The following is a 20,007-nucleotide window of genomic DNA, read 5'->3' as shown; positions in this document are numbered from 1 at the left end:
TCTTAAAAGTTCTCTGTATCGTCAAACAAAAAAAACCTAGCAGGCTCAATCGAGATTCGAAATACGAAAATGTAAACTCGAGAATCAATACCTAAATTACCAATCAAATGATGGATCTGAAAACCTGTACAACAAGACTTACTACATGTAAGACTGAGTGATTTATACATATGAATGTACGGATAACACGGGATGTTCGCATTATATTGTATCCCACCTATTAACCTAGACTATTTAATTTGGAATGTTGTTTCATTAGATGTTTAAGAAAAGAAATAAGTATAAAAGGTTCATCTATATAATGAATGAAATATGATATCTTAATTCTGTCCAGTCAATCAATTAAGATGTTTTACCCTAATTGACAAACGAATATGCAATCATTGCTAAGATGTATTTTCAAAGTAGTTTGATCATTTGATGAAAATAAAATATACAGCGTTTTAGCCCTAGGCATTACACTAATCATTTATAAGTAATTTTTTGCATTACTAAATGATCTTTGAGCTTAGCATGCTGTGCACATATTTAAGCAATAGGATCTCTCTCTCCCCCCCTCTCTCTCTCTCTCTCTCTCTCTCTCTCTCTCTCTCTCTCTCTCTCTCTACTATGAATTGAATTTATAGCCTTGCAGCGTTTAAAAAAAAATTAAACAATAATATCTGCCAATAGCTAATTAACTAGAAAATATTGGGTTTTTTTAAGATCTACCGTTCATTTTTTTGCCTACAGTTCATGACCAAAACGTCTTTCGTTCAGGAGGTTAATTTTGCTGTGCTGCTTATTTAAAGTCTGTCATTTAATGTACGCTTTTGATTTCACGTCTGTCATTCAATCATGTTTCCTTTGATTAAATTGTGTATTTTCTCTCAATCATAATGCATGTCACAAGTATTTCAGGTTTGTGACATGTATTGCCGATGTCAAAAATTCTAGAATTTCACTTTGTGTCTCGTTGAAGGCTATAAAACAATCGTCCCTAAATCGCTGGTGGTAAAGAACTTGATTGGCGAATTTGGATTTTGACATTATATAGTTCATGATTTCATACATTTTTGTATCTGAAACTTCTGGAGATGGTATTGCACCCATACTACATCCTATAATTTGTTTATAATTTTTTTCATTGATCTCAAAGTACTTGTTTTCAAAGACGCATTTTAATAAGAATATAAGATATTCGGTCTCTGGATAAAGAATGTCAATTTGTGGTTTGTTAGCGCTTTTGTATGCTTCACTGACTGTTCTGAGTAATTCGATAAATTCCATGTTGGTATACATACTAGTTACATCATATACAAATAGTACCGCTTCTGCTGTAAGTTTGCGAATCTCGATTTTATTGATAAAATTGGCGGTATCCTTGATATGAGTTGATTGATTTTTGTACTATGGGAATTAGAAAGCAATCGTCATGTACGCCGATTTTCCGTGCTGGTGTATCACACTGTAAAATTATTGGGCGGCCAGGCGGTAGTTGTCTAGTGCTGCATGGGCAGTTTTGAAGGGCGTATTGGACTTCATTTTGTCTATTTAGGGAGCAAGTAGAGGTGGCCGCATTTCCCTTTCCCAAAATGATACGTGCATCGAAGTTTCCTAGCAAACTTGTTAGAGTCGTTAAATATGATTTTTTAATGTTGCTGTTTTGTGGAGTTGAAATAATTTTTAAGCTAGATGAAGTAGATCTTTGATACTTATGAAAATCAAACGTCCCGTCTACTAAACGACTGGTCGATGTATTAAAAGAATGTTACTGGTTTGTCAAAATCCTTTGGAAGATATCAGTTTACAACAACACGTGGCTTCAAACTACGACTCATTTAAAAACGGCTAATAAAAGTTAATAAAAACAGCATAGCTTTGTGTAAACGATCGGATGATCATGAATAAAAACAAAATATTGCAAGTATTATGGTATATTCTTGTATCACATGATCGGTTAACAATACTATAGTAATTTGAGGTTTAACTAACAATGGTAGTTATTACACTTTTCATGTTCTTGATAACGAGGGTTTAGATATTCCAATATCAGAATATTGCGCATCACATTGTCACAGAAACATTATGTTCATCTTGGGTAAATTGTTTCAAGAAGTTTTAATTTGAACATTCTGCTGGTTAGCTATGAAATTATGTGTTAATATGGCCTGCCTCTCGGTTGTAACCTGTGACGTCCAGGTCTACGGAATGGTATTCCGTGTGGTCTTTTGGACTGGTCCCGCGTTTAGAAGTTAGATTGGGTTGCCGTTGCTAGCCTACTTCTAAACTCTTGGATTTCCGTTATATGTTCCTGGTTAAGTTTTGTAATGTTTTCGTCAACGCGACGCTTTTCATTTTCAAAGTCGACGGACTGGCGCCTTACAGTTTGGAAGGTCTGGTTTCTAATTTGGTTACTTTCCATTTCCTTGGCTTTCATTTTGTCCTCCACATAGTCAAGGACTAACTGGGCTGTTTGTCTATTCTGGGATTCTACCAGATCTCGCCAGAATTTTTCAAATTTCTCATTCCCTTTGCCGTCAAAGTTTAGCCCACAGTAGGACCGGGTATGATATCAAGCCAGGAATTTTCCTGTCTGGATGTTGTAACGCACTCATATCCCTCTGGAAGAGTGATTGTCAGATCAAGGTCTGGATTAACGAAAAAAGGGCTTCCTTGTTAGATGGAACAAAATCGTCATCCATTCTGGTTTCATAATTGTTGTCCAGGATATTACTATTTGTAGATGGTTTCATAAGTGGAAATTTGTTGAATTTATGGAACCTATTGGAAGAATGAGAGGCGTTAAATTGGAATACTGTCTTATTTAATTTTCGTACGGAACAAATTTTATGGGTGATGACCACTATAAATTGGGAGATATCTTTGTACTAACGTTCATTTGAATAGCTGAGCGGATGTGGCAGTTGTGAGGGGATGCAAATCGAAATTCTGTGATTTGATCTTTATCACTCAATGTGGTCTGAGGGAAAAGACCCTTATAAATCGCTGATCGCTGTCACTGGTAGCGATACACGGGATGAAGCCGGTGGGACATTGTCCATGATCATAAGTTCTGGAAAAAAAAAGACATCAGTCAACCACACTTGTTGAAAGTTTATCAAGACCCGACACTGTAGTTCATTTGTTTTTGATTTCTATTATATATAAGCTTAATATGCCAAAAACTGTTTATAGAAATATCAAAATAGTGTTTAAATATGTTTTTCAGAGGAACATAAAGATAGCATAATGCACAAACTATCTGAACGTTTGATATGCGTTGAAAATTAGGAAGTTAAAGTAACATGACTCTAACTATTGAGTTTGAAAATTGTTCATTTTCTACTTGAAAACCTTCTGTCACAAAACAATGTCCCTTATTATTCTCTTAAAGTATGTACATTTCTTTAAACCATTTAATTTTAATATAGTTTATTTGGCATTGTTAAATATGAAGATGCAGAATTCTTAGACTAGAAATGACATATAATAGTTACTAAAAACACAGGAAATTTTTTTCTAAATTTGTGCTTTTTCTTAATAAAGGACTATGTGCGGTTTTATGCATTTTTTGCCCCCCAAATTAAAGTTTTATCAAGCGCTTTAAAAATAAGAGTGAAGATAGATAGAATCTTATTAAAAATAAGGGTGCAAAAGGTTTTCACCACAGTGACGTCATAAGGTAGAAATGACGTCATGAATATTGCCTAATTTTGATAAATTGATGTTTTGAAGCAAAATATGGGTGTTTTCCGATGGTTTTTCGACTGGGAAACATTGAACGCAGGCTTGCTCAAGTACCATTTTTACTTGAGCAGACCTGCGCTCTATACTTCCAAATGCAAAATTTAAAACAAAAATGAGAATATTTTCATCCGTTTGCAAATTTGAGGGAATAAGGTCATAAAGTTGACGTCATAGATAGCCAATGAGCAATGGTGGTTAAAATCAAGATTAAAGTGATAGGCGTCCACTGTACACTGATTTATGAAGATTTTATTTTTATACGACACTATTTAAAAATTCGTTAAAATTTGGGGCAGATATTAGACGATACCGCACATAGTCCTTTATTCGGTTTTGTTTGAGGCAATTTAAAAATGATTCTTCGAGGGTTAACTTTTTTCCTCCTAGGGGTTTAAAGGGTGTGAAAATGACTGTTCCTTTGTAAAAAGCTAAATTTACTAGTTATCCCTCTTTGAAGAATGATTGTTAAAATCTTAAGAGTGACATTTACCCTTGGCCTTGACCTTTGACCTTTTTAAATACTATCTTGAGGTGTCAAATAAAAAAAAAACCTAAATGTTTAACATTGTACATGTATTTTTTTCTGTTTAAAAATGCCAATGTCTAGGCAAATAATTTCTGTAGTTATAATATACCAGTAATATTTAAAACCTATAAAATATATGATTGCAACCATGAGAAAAATGTTTAACAGTATATTTTATGATTTTTTATAAATTCAACACATTTTTTGGGGTTAACTCTTTCAGATTTATTGACAAACGCATTTTGTTTTTGTTTAAATTTCTCCTTTTAATTTATATTCAAAGAAATATGCTAGTCCAAATATTGGCTATGTTTTGAAAATAAAGAAATTGAATCCTCAGCGAATATTTCTGCTTCTACAGTAATCGTTTTGGATATTATTTTATGTTCCGTTGTTATTAATTTTGATGTACGTTTATACTTGTTTCTTTCTTTACATCATATCGATTTTCATGAACAGCAGAGTCGAAATAATTCAGATAATCTGATATAGTTTAAAAAGAGGATTCCCAACCTAACAAATTTCAACATTATTTAGCAATGACTTTTGATGCTATTGTGTTAACAATTGTCCAGGTATAAACTTAAAGGTATGTTGCACACACTATGAAGTCACTTATTTCCTAAATCATTATATAATGGATAGCTGAACAATATAAGAGACATGAAAAATATCTGGTTGAACGAGATCCCCTTAATGAAAAACTGATAATTAAAACGCCGTAGCCTACATGTATGCATAGAAATAGTTTTAAAAATGTGTTTTCTCTCTGAAGTTAAGTACAAAAATACCCCTATTTTGGCCGAGATTATTTGCTTAGTTTAAACGCTTCTATGGTAACTCTGATCATTTTTGCTTATGTTCAAGCAATATAATGAGTTCAAAGTTGAAAGACTCCTTCTATATGATGATGTTATGCTTCATATGTCATGTACAGCTTCTTTTTGGTAAAGGGGGGACGATTAAGAAATCTTAGATATAACAATGTATGAAGTTGAGATATTTCAATTATACGGGCATCGTTTCAAAATGTTCAATCATATATTTACTTTCCTTTGTAAATAATTAATCATAGTTACCAGTAGTATTTTGTACGTGAAAACTTGACTTCATTGAATTTGTTCAAACTGTAAAGTCTGTCTGTATCAAAATAAATTAAAATTCAAAAGTCAACATTCATTCGTTTTGTTTTAATCTCAATCGTTCATTATTTTGTAGGGAATCACGCAATCTAAAGAAAACATGTAAAATTGTCAACTTCTGAATTTTTTTTATTCCAAATTGAAGTATCCAAATTTACAGAATTCTTTTATTGCAGTCATTTTACTCATTTGTGATTTGTTTTGATTGATTTACACCGACTAGTTCCTTTTAAAATCAATATTTTATGTAGGAAACACATTTTTGTTTTACTTTAAATTCAGACAATTCCTTCTTTTAATTTTCTATGTCAATTACAGTGGATTTACACGGAATGGCACATTATAAATTAATATTTTAAAAAGAAAAATCATAAATGTACTCGAGGATTCTTTCATTGCAATTACCTGTATCAATCTTAATTGATTTGCAGGGAATAGTGCATTAGAAAATTAATATTTCATACAGAAAAACAAATTCATTTTTGTTGTACTTAAAAATCAGAGATATCTTTTATTGTAATTTAATGCACCAATATTTGTTGATTTAGAATGAATGGTACATTATGATATGAATATTTTATACAGAAAAAAAATAGTTAAGGTATCTCACTCCTCAATGTCCTTTTATCATCATTTTCTTGAAAAGTATATCATTGAAATCTGTAGACAAAACATACTTTGAATAAACAAAGATAATTGGGGGTCAGTGTTCAATCTTCTGAGATTTAATTTGACCTTTTTGCAACTAAAATGCGATTTCAGCTAGATTAGGATTTGTTGTCTGTATTTGTGATTTAGCAGACTTATTTCGTGAAATATTATTTTTAATTATGTCAGAGTGAATAGAGGGATTCCGAAAAACAAACTTTTTTAGTGTGACCTTTTTGCAAAGACATTAGACATATTCTCTATTAGTTACAATTTGATTTTAAATAACAACATTTTGAATATCAGGAATTTCCTATGATTAAACCAGTTTGCTTACATATATATTCGGTATCATTTTGACATGATAAAACATTGGGGTCAGTGATGTCAAATTTTAGATATATGGCTTCAAAGGTAAAATTCTCGCAAAATTTGGGTTAAAAAATTCAGATGTTTACTATATATTTGGATGAATTTATGCTAAATGTCCCGTCTGTCACTCTCTCGAAATTTTTTTTTGTACATGTCACACAAAACCTTTAGAGCATGTCACAAACCTATTAAATGTTAAATATGTGAATAAAGAATAAAGTATAATAAAAAGAAAAGTATATTGAAAATTCATTAAATTGCTCGTTTTCATTTTTGTCTAAAAAAAAACCTTCCGCACGAAAAAATTGTTCCACCAAAACTTGTTTGTTTTTTAAATTCAAATGAGTTGTCTTTATGGATGTTTTGTGATTATGAAAAAATGATCTTTCTGTGATTAATAAATAAGTAAAAATCATATCCATTTCGATATAATGATCATCTGCGAAATGAAATCAAAACATGAAGAACTTTCATTGCAAATCCCTGCACTACTTTTTGATAAATTTGCATGGAATTGTACATTATATGAACAAATCTTTATTACAGAAAAAACCATTGTTTTATTTAAAATTTAGAGAGTCTTTCATTGCAATCACATGCATCAATTTTAATTAATAAAAAGGACCCACACACGATTTAAGATGAGTATTTTATTAGTAATTTTTATCTATTAAACGGTTAACTTGACCCATCAAAATTTGAATGTTAGAAGTCAAGTAACAAGCAAAATACAGAGGAAAAAGTCATTGTAAAGTAAACAAAGCCCGAGTATAATATTTGAAATAATGTAAAGTAAAGAGATAACCATTCTTTGGCAAATTAACTTGTAGCAAACAACATAAATTGGTTCAATTTGTTCATGAATAATCTTATCAACAACAAAACGCAACATAAGATTGAAACTTAATATACCAATACAACACATACATATATATTAACTTTAACAGGGATCGAGCTTTGTTTACAAAACAAAGAATTCCAACCTCTGTAACTCGCTTGTAAATCGGTATTTGACTTTTAAATTTTGACAAACAATTAAAAAAACCATATTGACCATTCCAAATATTAAAAATGCAAAATTCTTTCACTCGGAGCAGAGAGGGTCAAAGGTATGACAATCAATCAATCAAATTTGTAGCATACACAATTTCATGTACATGTATCTCTTTAAATAGAACATTCACTGTAAAGACACTAAATAGCATTTTATTTGATTTTTCGTATGTATTAATTGAATATACATCAATAAAATAAAACAAAAATGTGAAGAATATACTAGGATTGAAATAAAATTGAAGACATAAACATTTTTGTAGAGGTGACGCCAAGCCAAAGGTGAAGCCAAAAATGAGGTCAAGCTTTTATTCTGAGACCAGGCTATGTGGCCAAATTAGGCTTTTTAGTATGCCTATAAAAAATTATCAGTATCATCAGCAATTAGAGTAACAACAGTAAACGTATCAGTAAATAGCAGCAATTATCAGCATTGACGGGTCAAAATTTAATAAATGTCATAATTTGTCAGAACAATCCAAAATATCAGTACTTCTTACGGCGAGTAGTAAATCATGCGTTGCTTCTCAAAGTTAAGTCACATTTTCTTGATAAAAAGAAAAATGTTTTATAGAAATCGGGTTTTTAAAGACAAACATTATGATAACAAGTTTTCAATATAAATATTTCATATAACATTTTAATACACTTTTAAGATGCAGACCTAGTCCCTGAAATATGTTAACTTTTTATTTGTGTTTTAAATGTTCCTATCAAAGTATTAAAAAAACAAATTTAAAAAATTAAATTTTAAAAAGAAATATTTTCAAGCTCATCCATCACATTAAATTTTGTAGAAAAATGAGATACGTCACATTCCGCTCTGCATAATGTCATTAATTCAATATAAACTGGAATCGATTGGAAATACATTGCGCGCATATCATATCCCTTTCTCTTCAAGTAAATTCATGTATGTGAAATATTTCAACATGAGAGTTTGGCATATATTCCTCCTCTATTTTCTCAAGTTTGACGCTTTGGAAGGTTCCTCATTTTATCAACAATTATACTTGTTGGGAATGGAATGTGGAAATAACATCACAAGTCACATTATTTTAGGGAGCACTAGAATTGTCAGATCTAGGGTAAGTCTCAAAATCACTGAGAAGGATAGTATTCAAGAGTAGATGAGATGGAGATTCACAATTATATACTACATTTATTAAGATAACTCCTAATGATGAATATTAACATCGGCACAGTTCAATGCGATTACTGTTGTTACCTTAAAACAAATCCGGTCAAATTTAACTTGGTTTTATGAACGAAAAAAGTTTTTGAATATTGTTCTATCGGCCGAACGTGCAAAAGTAAAACTTGGGTTTATTATTTTTATGAAATATACTTTGTAGATCGAATGTGCAGCTCACTGCTTGATAACTTCAGGCTGTGGAACTATTTTGTTTGAAAAAAAGATCGAGTACGGACGTGGTGGGTTTTGCACGCTAGTCACCGTGTCGACCAGAGTAAGTCCGTACGTTTTGGAAAGCAACTCGTCTGTGTGCTTCATGAAGAAAGTGTCTGTGGAAACATCCACTGAAACAACAATAACAACTACGACTACACCGGCAACAATGGCACCGACAACGACACCGACAGCGATACCAAAAACACCAACACCAGCAACAATAGCACCGACAACAACAACACATGCAACAACGACACCGACAAAAACGACAACAAAAACACCGACAACATCTATTGGGGAGGTTTGTCTACTTTGGATTTTACACCGTAAATTAGCTGATACAGTCATTTCATGCATATCTTTTACAATTTAATGCTATGCTATGGTATGCGATTTTAATGATATGCTATGATATTTGTATGCTATGCTATGAGATCTGTATGCTATGCTATGAGAAATTGAAATGAAGGGCTTAATGATATGGTATGCTATGCTATGCTATAATATGCTATGAGATTTGACAAAAACGCCTCCATACACAGAAGAGTTCCACACATTTCGAATTAAAATAATAAGAAGCCAAAGTTTACCACAAATCTATCATGTAAACATTTATTTTTTTAAATAAAAACATTTAAAACCGAGTTAAAATAATGTTGTATGCTATGCTATGGTATGATATGACGAATGCGATTCTATGAGATTGCATGCTATGGTATGAGATTCCAATGCTATGCTATGATATTTCAATGCTATGCTATGAGATCTCAATGCTATGCTATGACATGTTGTATGTTGTAAAAGATATGCTTGAACTGACTGTATATATTTTCTGGCTTTAAACTATTGTTTCGACTTCTACACAATCATGTATTGTTAAGTTCTATCCAATTAGCATAAGTGTTAGTCTATGGAGCAACAACAGAGTAATGAGAACTTTACATTACAAATCGTCACAGCACAAAAGCGAACGCTTTTCTGCTTGTAAACATTGTCTTGTAATCAAGGTGGTATGGGACACCTCCATACTAGACGTTCTGCCAATTGAAATAAACAATAAAATCAAGCATAGTTTTAATAATGTTTTCTTTCTCAAAAAAGCTACCTCACAGCGTAGTGCAATGGTTTAGAGCGTTAACTACGAATCTGTAAGTCATGAGTTTGAATTACAATGGGGCTTTTATTATTTTTTTCAAAAAAATTTCAAAACATATTTTTGGGTCATATTCAAAATTCTTAACCGGTGAATCTTTTTTTATTATAATGTACTTTTATCTGCAACATTGACAGATGTCTCATAGCACCTTAAACGTTTTTATTACTTTGAAAATAATTTTTATTCAAGTTCAGCTTCTGTATTCGTACTATATCCTTATCACTGCGTGGCACCTCCTGCAATGATGTATGTAAGCCCCGTACATTAAATTCACAATAGCCCGTACGATTCACAATAGCCCGTGCAGTTATGTGCATAAACTACTGAAACTGGTTTCCTAACCAATTTTAAATTATGTATACTTCTGTCCATAGGGGGCAGTTATTCGATGCACCGGAAATAGAAGTCTAACGACAATAAAGCGCTGAGCTATGGCTAAGCGCTTTAAAAATGGGCCATTGTAACAACCACCACAATGACCTTTTCAGATTATATAGGTGCCGTTTGATTTTTGCCAATACATATTTCAAATACTTTATATCATAAACGAATATAGTAAAGAATTATATATTTATTATTTTATTACATTTTTATATATGTAACACATCTAATTAGCGATATATATATTTATGTGTCTATACCCTGTATGAAGCAAAAATTACGGCATGAGAGATTTGAAGTTTTCATCTATTGTAGTGTATAAACGCTAATGCAGACTGAAAATATAAGATTACTTGTCAAATGCCAAGGTCATGTCACAGACCATAAATGAAATCCATGTCTGGACTATTTTCCTCAAAGACCCTTTTTGACCTCTGCTACTCACATCGACTTGGATAAGGATGTGCAATGATCCTAAACTAAATTTCTTCGTAAAAATTTAAATCTAATGGCCCTTTAAGCGAGTCTCCATTTCAAGGATGCCAGGTACATCGCAGAATAATTCAAGCATGCCTTTGCTTTAATTAAGAGAAACCAGCAACCTTGAAGTGTCTAGGTAGAGAGCCAAGCTCATAACCTACTACTAGTATTGTATAAAGTGTAATCTGGACCGTGTGTTTTCTCGAAAAGCAAATATGTACATTGTAGATAATGCTTCACATAAACAGTACATGTGGTTAATGAGTGTGCAGTGACCTTAAACAAAGTTTTCAAATCAAAGGTCCAATTTATATCTTACATCAGTGTAACATACCCTATAATTTATGTTGTATCTTCCTTTGGCCCAATCTGGTTTAGACTTTACCAGAAAAGAAACGGCATTTGCTGTGACTTTGAACTTTTAGTATTTCATCTTTTGATAAAGCAACACTGTCTTGGATGCTTACAATCTCAATGATGGTGAACTTTAGTTTTGAACTCCAAAACCTGAAGTAGATCAATTACTATCGTCGCAAATCACGGCCAATATGTACGATCCTCTAACATATGGCCGTGGTTGAGGTGAGAATTCGAATATCTCAGTTCATTAACGTATATACTAGACAGAATAGTGCAAAACATAGTCAGAGATGCCCTTTGATGCGACCTTCTATTATCCAAAAGCAGTTTACGAAACATACTATAATAATATATCGTTGATACAACAATGGTGGTGCCCAGGGTTCGAAGGTTAATTTCATTGGTTAAAAATGACGTCATGCATTAGGAGTGAATATGCAAGATCTCGACGATTTAAGTGTTCAAACAGCCACGGGTAAGAGAAAGCTATACAGACCTTGGCTTTTGACGATAATCAGTATATGTGTATGGTATGCAAGTTTTTAATCGGTTTGTCTTTTTTAATTGCGACGAAAATTAATCTTTTAGCTTTTGCTGTTAAACCGAAGCTGATAGATTCTTCAGGTTTTGCACACATACTAATAATTAACTCTCAATAAAAGATAATTATACAAATCAGGAACCATGCGCATGTCCGTGAAAAATAAATGTATCACTGCATGGATTTGAATTGCTGCTATCTCAATATTAAAACTTCAAATTTCCAATTGGTACAGAGATATTAGGAGAACCAACCTGTTTGGTCATTGACCTAAGGTACGGTAAAAAGTGAGGATTGCCGGAAAGCTATTTTGCACTCTACGTCAAATAAGTTTGAAATCAAGATTTATAATATTCAATCTTTCATCCCTTTTCAACCATAAACATTAATTCGTTCGATTTTTGTCCATAAGGAAATGATGTGAAGGATACATCCTTGTAAATGGAAAGCACTTTACTCAGATTTTAATTATTATCGTTAATTCGATATTGAGATCTTTAATTGAATAAAAAGCAATCGTATCAACAAATTAAAATTGACACTGCGGTATGCAATGAAGCTAGGGAGTTGGACATTTTAAAGGATTAAAACACAAAAAAGCACGCCGTCACACTAACACAACTTCACACAACACACCGTCCTGCTAACGAAGCTTCACACAGCACGCTGTCGCGCTAACAAATACAAAATACATGGTTACTGTCTAACAATATATGCGATATGCGATTACAACGCCTAATGCTATAAATTATTACATTAACAGTTGACATCTCCAACCGCTTATAGTAAATCGCCGCTTAATGATACAATTCAATCATTTAGCGGCGCAAATGCACAGCAACCTTAGAAGCCAACAACGACACTCTCAACAGTTATTATTTATTATACAAACGTTTTATCATTTAGCGTTGCAGTCGCATCCTTTGGTAGTAATGATAAACAATTGTATAATTGCTCATAGTACTTTTATGAAAAAAATACTTTTTCATATCTCTGAATACGCTTAATATATTTCTGTTTCATTACTTGTGTTTGTATTTTCTACTATCATTAATTAAACTTTTAACATGCATTAAAACAGACAGACGTGCAAAAAGACAGACACACGGGGGGTAAAACAGTTCCCCCTCTCCTCTGGAATGGGGGTATAGTAAATGGGAATATTTTAGCGTTCATTCAATAATCCATCTGAAAATCCACTAGCCCAATACATTATGACAACAAATCTAACTGATTCGGAATCCATGGGGTTTTGAGAAAGTTTCACCAGTCCGACATATTTGTCTCGCATAAAATGATACAGGAATTGCACGTTTAAATACATGATCACTTTCTGTTTTTAAATAAGAGACACAAACGCCTGAACTTCACCAGTAGCGCATCTTAGGATCCGTCGACAGCCTTTTTCGTACTTTTCTTCGTGTTCGGTGGAACTGCGCGAATCCATTTCAATCACCGTCGCCAACGGGGTTTCAAATATGGCATTAAAATCAATCACAGGTTTGTTCGAGGTAAATACGCAACGAATCAAGATAAAAATCAACCTCAAAAACTCGGAAATCATATTGTCTTCTGTTCATCGTAGTCTTTTATAGTTGTCCGCTTTCTGTTTCCTATGCATTGCTGAAGATGTTATGAGGCACAATGTCCATTAAATGTAAATCTTAATCGGGGGTTTTAGGTTCCATGATGCAGCCTGACCCTTTGACCATGCTGACCACAATGAAGGAATTACAGATAGCTAGTGTCATCACGTCATTTTCGGAAAATGATGCAAGATTAGTGACGTCGACATTTGGGCCCTCAATGGGATATTTTTATCCTGCGTTAAAACAAATGCTTAGCGATGTCAAGTTAAAATACTTATGCATCAGAGGAACCATTCAATAGCTAATTCATAGGTTAAAACATATCTTCCATACATAGTTTAACTGTTTTGTGATGTTGTGTAAATTATACCATGTTTTGGGATTAATGACCCAGGGTAACCTCACTTAACTTCGTCTCGTGAGTTTAAACCCGGAGTTGTGAACCAAGCCATGGTATAATTTACACAGCACCACAAAACAGTAAAAAAGTATGGTTTTATTTATTACTTATATCATTAAGCAGCGTTGTATCTTTGACGGTTGTTTCAACGCACTGCTGTGATTTTGTAAATGACCCAAGAAATACGCCATAATTACCGTTTAATGTTTTATTTTATTCACTGAAATTCGTTATTGTGTCGTGTAGTTTATAATTAATGGTGCCTTCTACTGGATCAATTGGAAAATATGACAATGTAAAAATCAATTTTACCGCCAAATGACATCTGATGAACGGATCTTTGAGCAAGTCTTCACCTTCCTTTTGACTGTATCATAATATTAAACGGATTTTGGCTAGATAAAAGGGGATTTTATTTTGACTTGAAATAATAAGAAAAGAGAATTCCAAAAATATACATTTGACTCTATATGCACATACATGTATTGGTTTTCATTACGAATAACGTTCTTGTTTAATCAAATTTAGACCATCATTGATATAATAGACAACTTAAACGACATGTGCAACATGAACACTCAATACGGTAAAGCCATAGTTACTACCAATGGGGTTTATCTCTATGACGACGCCTCATCACTGACCACTGGGGCATGTAGGAATATGACTAATGCAGAGTTGTTCCAAGGATTCACCTCTCTCCCTGATAAGAGCACGTGGAAAGCTCTGCTTACCTACACCAATACTTATATTGACCTATTTACAGGTATATGGTTTTGTTTAACTACAGCAGCTTGCGAAAGGTTAAATAGTTTTCACATGCAACTGAAGCAATGCTTTCACAAATCAAATAACATTAAATGTATTTTAGAATCTATCTATCTATCTATTTATCTATCTATCTATCTCATTATAGTTCTACATCTTTCAGATGCTGATCAAGTGTACCGATGGAATATTAACAATGGAAATCTTGTCCCAGTATCAGAATATCCCAAAACCAAACAGGCTTACATCGCAGATGCCGTTTATTACACCCCTAAAAATATCTTTAGCGCTGCTCACTGGTCGGTTTACACACACATCACCGGCGTTATGACTTTTTACTTCTTTGACGCGTCCACTGGCACAATTTATTACCACCGCAACCAGCAACCTCATGAGGGCAGTTTCCTTATCAGCGACACGACAAACGTGGATAACAACGGGAAGCCATTAAACCTGTGGTACAAACTACCCAGCAACGTTGTGGGCGTTACCGAACAAGACACCTGGTCCAAACGTTTTATCGTCGTCGACGTTAACCTGAATGTTTATTCCTACTTTTTAGAAGACCCCAATAACGTCAACGCTTCTCCACCGGAGTGTTCCCTGCAGGGACAGCTACGGTTGTGATTAGGTTCATATATAGTAACTACTGTACAAATGTACTATATTAAGGGGGCTAGATGGTCGTGGCCATTTTATGACTGTATTGATCTCCATTAGAAGAAGAGCTCTAAATAATACTTTATAGTTTAACAGAATCTGATCATTTCTAATAATGAAAGGTAGATCTCAAGGGTAATTTGTTGACCAACAAGCCTCGTTAAGGTTTTCCTTAAACTTCAATTTCATCCTAAACAAAAAATAATTAGTTTTATGTATAATCTATTAACATTCTTTGATGTTCATTGTATAAATTTGAGTTGGGTGCTAGATCTTCTGAAATTTTGATTTTTTTTATCACTATGAATCAAAACAAATTTTGTTTCTATATGAAACAACATACACAATACCAAACCAGACACCATTAAAATCAGTTGATGTTTGCATAAAACATTTTGACAAGATGAAGGGAAAATCATTACACCAGACTTAAAGGTAATTGTGATATTATTACTGTAACTGCAATATGGTGTTTTGATAAAGTTAACAGCTCATATAAAGGTATACTGCTATATAGATTCATTGTGATCGTTTATTAAGAAAGTTTCCATACGCATAGTCTGATTGACTTATAAATGATTGTTTGATATCTTATGTCCCGTAAAAATCCATTTATTTGCGACTATGGATTCTGAATAGTGAGTGTAATAGTAACTATATAGAACTTTTTTTTTCATGAAAGATGAAAGATGCAACAAAAATTCAATTGGAAATCTATAGCACCATTGTAATATTTTCATCAAGTATCTGCATGTATAGCCTGATTGACTTGATTCTTTACAGTGAGTGTAATAATGACTATATAGAATGTTTGGGTTTTTTGTTTGTTTTGTTGGTTTTTTTTTACAAAAAAAGATAGCTGCATAAAAAATTCATCGAAAATTATACTATTTTAAGCACTTGGTCATTTAGTTTACAATACAGGCAACGCGGATCCCGTATTTTCCGTGCACCCCGCCGTCCAGATTGCAATGCAGTTAAAGATAGTTTAAGGTGTCTCAGGTAAAACTGTAACGTACCGAGCTACTTGTACTGCCAGGGGAAGGGTTCGTGCCTGGTCTTTTCCAGGGTTTTGGGTGTACACTAACAAAGTCTTATAATATAATGATTTTCTATTGATTGTCAAAAATGATTTGTATAGCCTAACCTTACTTAGGTTAATAATCAACAAGTAATTTCAGGGAATCTAGAATATTTACAAACAAAACAAGGGTATAATAAATATATATAATTGACACTGTGTGTGATGTACTGGTGCTGCCTTGTTCAGGTCGGACAGTACACACCCACAGTGACACTCCACTGAGGTCAACCACTCAGCTAAAATGACTGACCGTCCTCAGATTACCGCATATACTGTAGGCTGCCTTATACAGGACGGACAGTATATGTGGTAGCCCTTCAACCACTGTGCACACTGTAGGCTGCCTTATTCAGGACGGACAGTGAGCACAACGGCCTGGACGACAGTCTGATCAGCCACTAGAGAAATGAACAATGGCTAGCCTCTCCGAGGAAAGCCTACCGTGACACACTGACAAGCCAAAAAGACTGCAACCTACAGTACCAAGAGGACAACCTCTCTTTGGCCTATCAAAAACACTTAACACCGTTACGAACGGGCAAGCTCTGTATTGACACATTTACCTTTTATTAAACTTCACTAAATTCTCTCTTCTGCTGATCATCTACTAAGCAGCCGACAGCTGATTCACTGTTGTATTTATACCCTTGTATCACGTGACATAAACAAAGGAACTAAAAGAAAAACCGGTCCTGGCCGAACCTAAAATATCCGGAATTATTACAAAACCACGTACACAATGTACCCCGAGATAGAGTCTTCCAGCAAGTCAACACCGCCGCCGTCTTGAAGATCAATTACAGGTGAACAAAAGTATCGAAATGAAACGCAAGTTATCTCCCTCAACAAAAAATAATTGACAGCTACAAGTATACTTATCACCATGTATATCGTTTCATTAATGGAACCATCTTAAATAATTTATGATAGTTTTTTTTTAATTGTTAAATAGCGTGTGTTTTAAATAAATCAGCAGTGTTATTTCATTTAAAAATTGACGTTGTACATGTAATATTACAAATCATTAAATTGATGTGGCCTATTTAGTAATAAAAAAAACACGCTTGGCGGTCGAATTTATATATTTTTCTTCCTTTTTTTCTTCAATCTCATCAAATTGTGAAGAAGTATTGAAACTATTCTGCATAACATAATTCAAGTACATGAAAATTTCTTGCCGATCTATGTCTGTGGGATCGAGTTTCAACAAAAATTAAGCCAGTTTGCAATCATATTTAAAAAAAAAAACCAGAGTGACATTTACATGCACATGTATTATATTGATTATTTTTGTATTTTGTATGTATTTTAAGTTTTTAATCTACATGTTCATGGGCAAGGTTTTCTGTACAAGTGATAAGTTATCATACATGAAACAGTGCGCTAACCGCTTATCATGTTAGAATATTCGCAAAGCGGTTTATGACAATTTGAGGTCGCAATGATATTTTTAGTTTGACAACAGTGTTAAGATTATAAATCAATTGAAAATCTATAGCATTCATTTGTAAAATTTTGAACACTTGATCATGGAGTTCACATGTTCATCTGTGAAATTATAAAGTCACAAATACCACTGAATTGTTTTTGTCTTGGTGTGAGCGGGGCTTATTTTTATTTTATAAAAAAGACCATTCTTTGTTGAATCTGAGTTGAATCCCTCCTAAGGTAATTTCTTTGAGTACCATTTTTTGAACACTCAGAAGATTTCACCATAATTATAGCGTGACTTCCCCCAGAAGATTGCCTGGTTTCCTGGCAATATACGATATTCACTAAGCAACCCCCCCCCCCCTTTAACGAGATACTGGCATCAACAGTTATTTTTATTCATAAATCCTGTCTTCTGAGGAGAGCATACAACCGTATATCCGGTAAAGTTCGCGATGATCTAATTATTGCTTTTCCGCGATCACTTAACTTGCAAAATATTCAATACGCAGAAATTATATCTGGTATCGTTTGCTATAAGAAATTTTTTTAATAGCACAAATGACTGACGCAAATAAAATAAAGTTTCATATTTCCATATTTTCGCAAATTTTGTGACACGCGAAAAACGACCCGGAGATACAGTACAACACGTATATACATATATAGCCCACATTCTGATACAGGGTTCACAAGCCACGTTTGCTACTTAGATTAATAAAATAGCAAGGCTCTCCCTTCTACATTTAGTTTTGCTTACTGGTCGTTTATTTTCGACATCAAAAATTAATTTTTCAGTACAATATGTAACGCAAACTTTCTCTGTGTTAAATAAATCTTTTTTTCTAATTCAGAAATACTAGTAGTCTTAAGAAAAGATCAACAAACCTTAATTTTAAGTTTGCATAATTTTACAAACGTCCTTTGATTAAATAAAATCTACATTAAGTTATGTTGCATTTTAAATATAAATATTTCACTTTGATATTTAACAGCAAGGATACGTTGATCAAAGTGACCTTTATGATATATATGCGACTTTAGAACATCAAACAGCAAAATTAATCCGTCATAAATGAATGCCATTGAACGCTTATATTTACGAGCACGAGTCGGTTAATGACATTTTATTATTCTGACATATTTTATTTCTTACAGGGTAAATTATCGATATCGAGAAATTCCCATCTGATATTCTTTCTTCCAATAAACATGTATCAGTGATGGTTAAAAGGATAGTACGCAGACAGGTCATTGCTTGCAAGTTTTTGGCGACGCAACTTATTTCAAATTTGATTTTATTTCTTTTTTAGTAAACTGAACATATAAAAAGAAATTAGCGTCTTTGAACTTCTATATACTATGAATGTTTTCAATACAGCTCAAAGTGATATTGGTTAAATATATTTCATGTCGTAAAATATGAACTAAAGTTATACTTGGATTTCAACCTTTGAAAGTCTTGGTAAAATCTTCATTTTTGATTTAACTTTAATATACCAACATATTATTCATTAATTTAGGTGGATCATCATTAATTGCATGTCTTAAAGAACTTTTCTAACCTTGGCCCTGTTCAAAACGTAAAATAAAATATCTATTTAAAATGAACATTCTCCAAATAACAAAATTTGAATTTGACCAAAAAATTGATGATCTGCTTCATTTTATCCTTCTCTAGTTCTGTTTACTATGATTGGCATCTTTTGAATGTTTTATCCCCTATAAATTGTTACACATATTGACAAAACCAAATCACGATCTACCGTGACCCAAACTAAATGTCCGCTAGTCTAAATTGGCATTTTTTTTTTCATTTAAACCTTATTTTAAACACATTTCAATATTGTAAGCAATGTCCTAACTGATAACGTGAATATAATAAGTTACACACGTGTATAGTCCTGATTGTTATCTTATTTTTGCCTCTGTTGAGAATGACTATGCGATGGAGTATTTTTTCAGCTATGCTACACTGAATCGTAGACAAACCAACTGACTGACTTCAGACTGAGATCAGTAAATAACTAGATGGATGAGGGTGTGAGAAGCATGGTGATCTCTTCAGTAGTCGTCTGGAAGTTTTGTTTTGTTTGTTTGGTTTTTTTTTTTTTGGGGGGGGGTCTTTTTTTTTCGCCACCTCATTTCTACAGTTGATATAACTATATACATTTGTGCGCATCCTCATAGTTTAAATTATTTGATTCAAAATAAGTAAATTTATTTCAACTAAGTAAAGGTTTGGTTTTTAGAGATTTTTGTAATTATGAATATTG

The 20,007-nt window shown here is 33.0% G+C and overlaps 2 protein-coding genes across 2 annotated transcripts in view; one reads left to right on the top strand and one right to left on the bottom strand.

The window, feature by feature from the left end:
- Nucleotides 1-8,402: 8,402 nt before the first annotated feature.
- Nucleotides 8,403-15,183, top strand: LOC128184708 (uncharacterized). The gene is made up of 4 exons (XM_052854282.1): nt 8,403-8,558; nt 8,826-9,182; nt 14,317-14,554; nt 14,720-15,183. Exons 1-4 carry the CDS (start codon nt 8,403-8,405, stop codon nt 15,181-15,183), a joined length of 1,215 nt encoding a protein of 404 aa, XP_052710242.1.
- Nucleotides 13,805-20,007, bottom strand: part of LOC128184718 (temptin-like) — a 24,666-nt gene continuing 18,463 nt past the window's right edge. Inside the window, exon 4 of the mRNA XM_052854297.1 lies at nt 13,805-13,815. The gene's annotated coding sequence lies outside the window, so the exon portion shown is untranslated. The remainder of the gene's footprint in view (nt 13,816-20,007) is intronic.

This window comes from Crassostrea angulata, chromosome 5, assembly GCF_025612915.1.
Source record: "Crassostrea angulata isolate pt1a10 chromosome 5, ASM2561291v2, whole genome shotgun sequence".
NCBI lineage: Eukaryota > Metazoa > Mollusca > Bivalvia > Ostreida > Ostreidae > Magallana > Magallana angulata.
This window is presented reverse-complemented; position numbering and strand designations above follow the sequence as displayed.

What these genes read in the sequence shown, in the direction of transcription:
- LOC128184708 (XM_052854282.1), top strand. Translation starts at nt 8,403, where the DNA reads ATGAGAGTTTGGCATATATTCCTCCTCTATTTTCTCAAGTTTGACGCT. An exon ending in CGACAACATCTATTGGGGAG is followed by an intron (nt 9,183 to 14,316) that starts GTTTGTCTACTT and finishes AATCAAATTTAG; the next exon opens with ACCATCATTGATATAATAGA. An exon ending in TTATATTGACCTATTTACAG is followed by an intron (nt 14,555 to 14,719) that starts GTATATGGTTTT and finishes TACATCTTTCAG; the next exon opens with ATGCTGATCAAGTGTACCGA.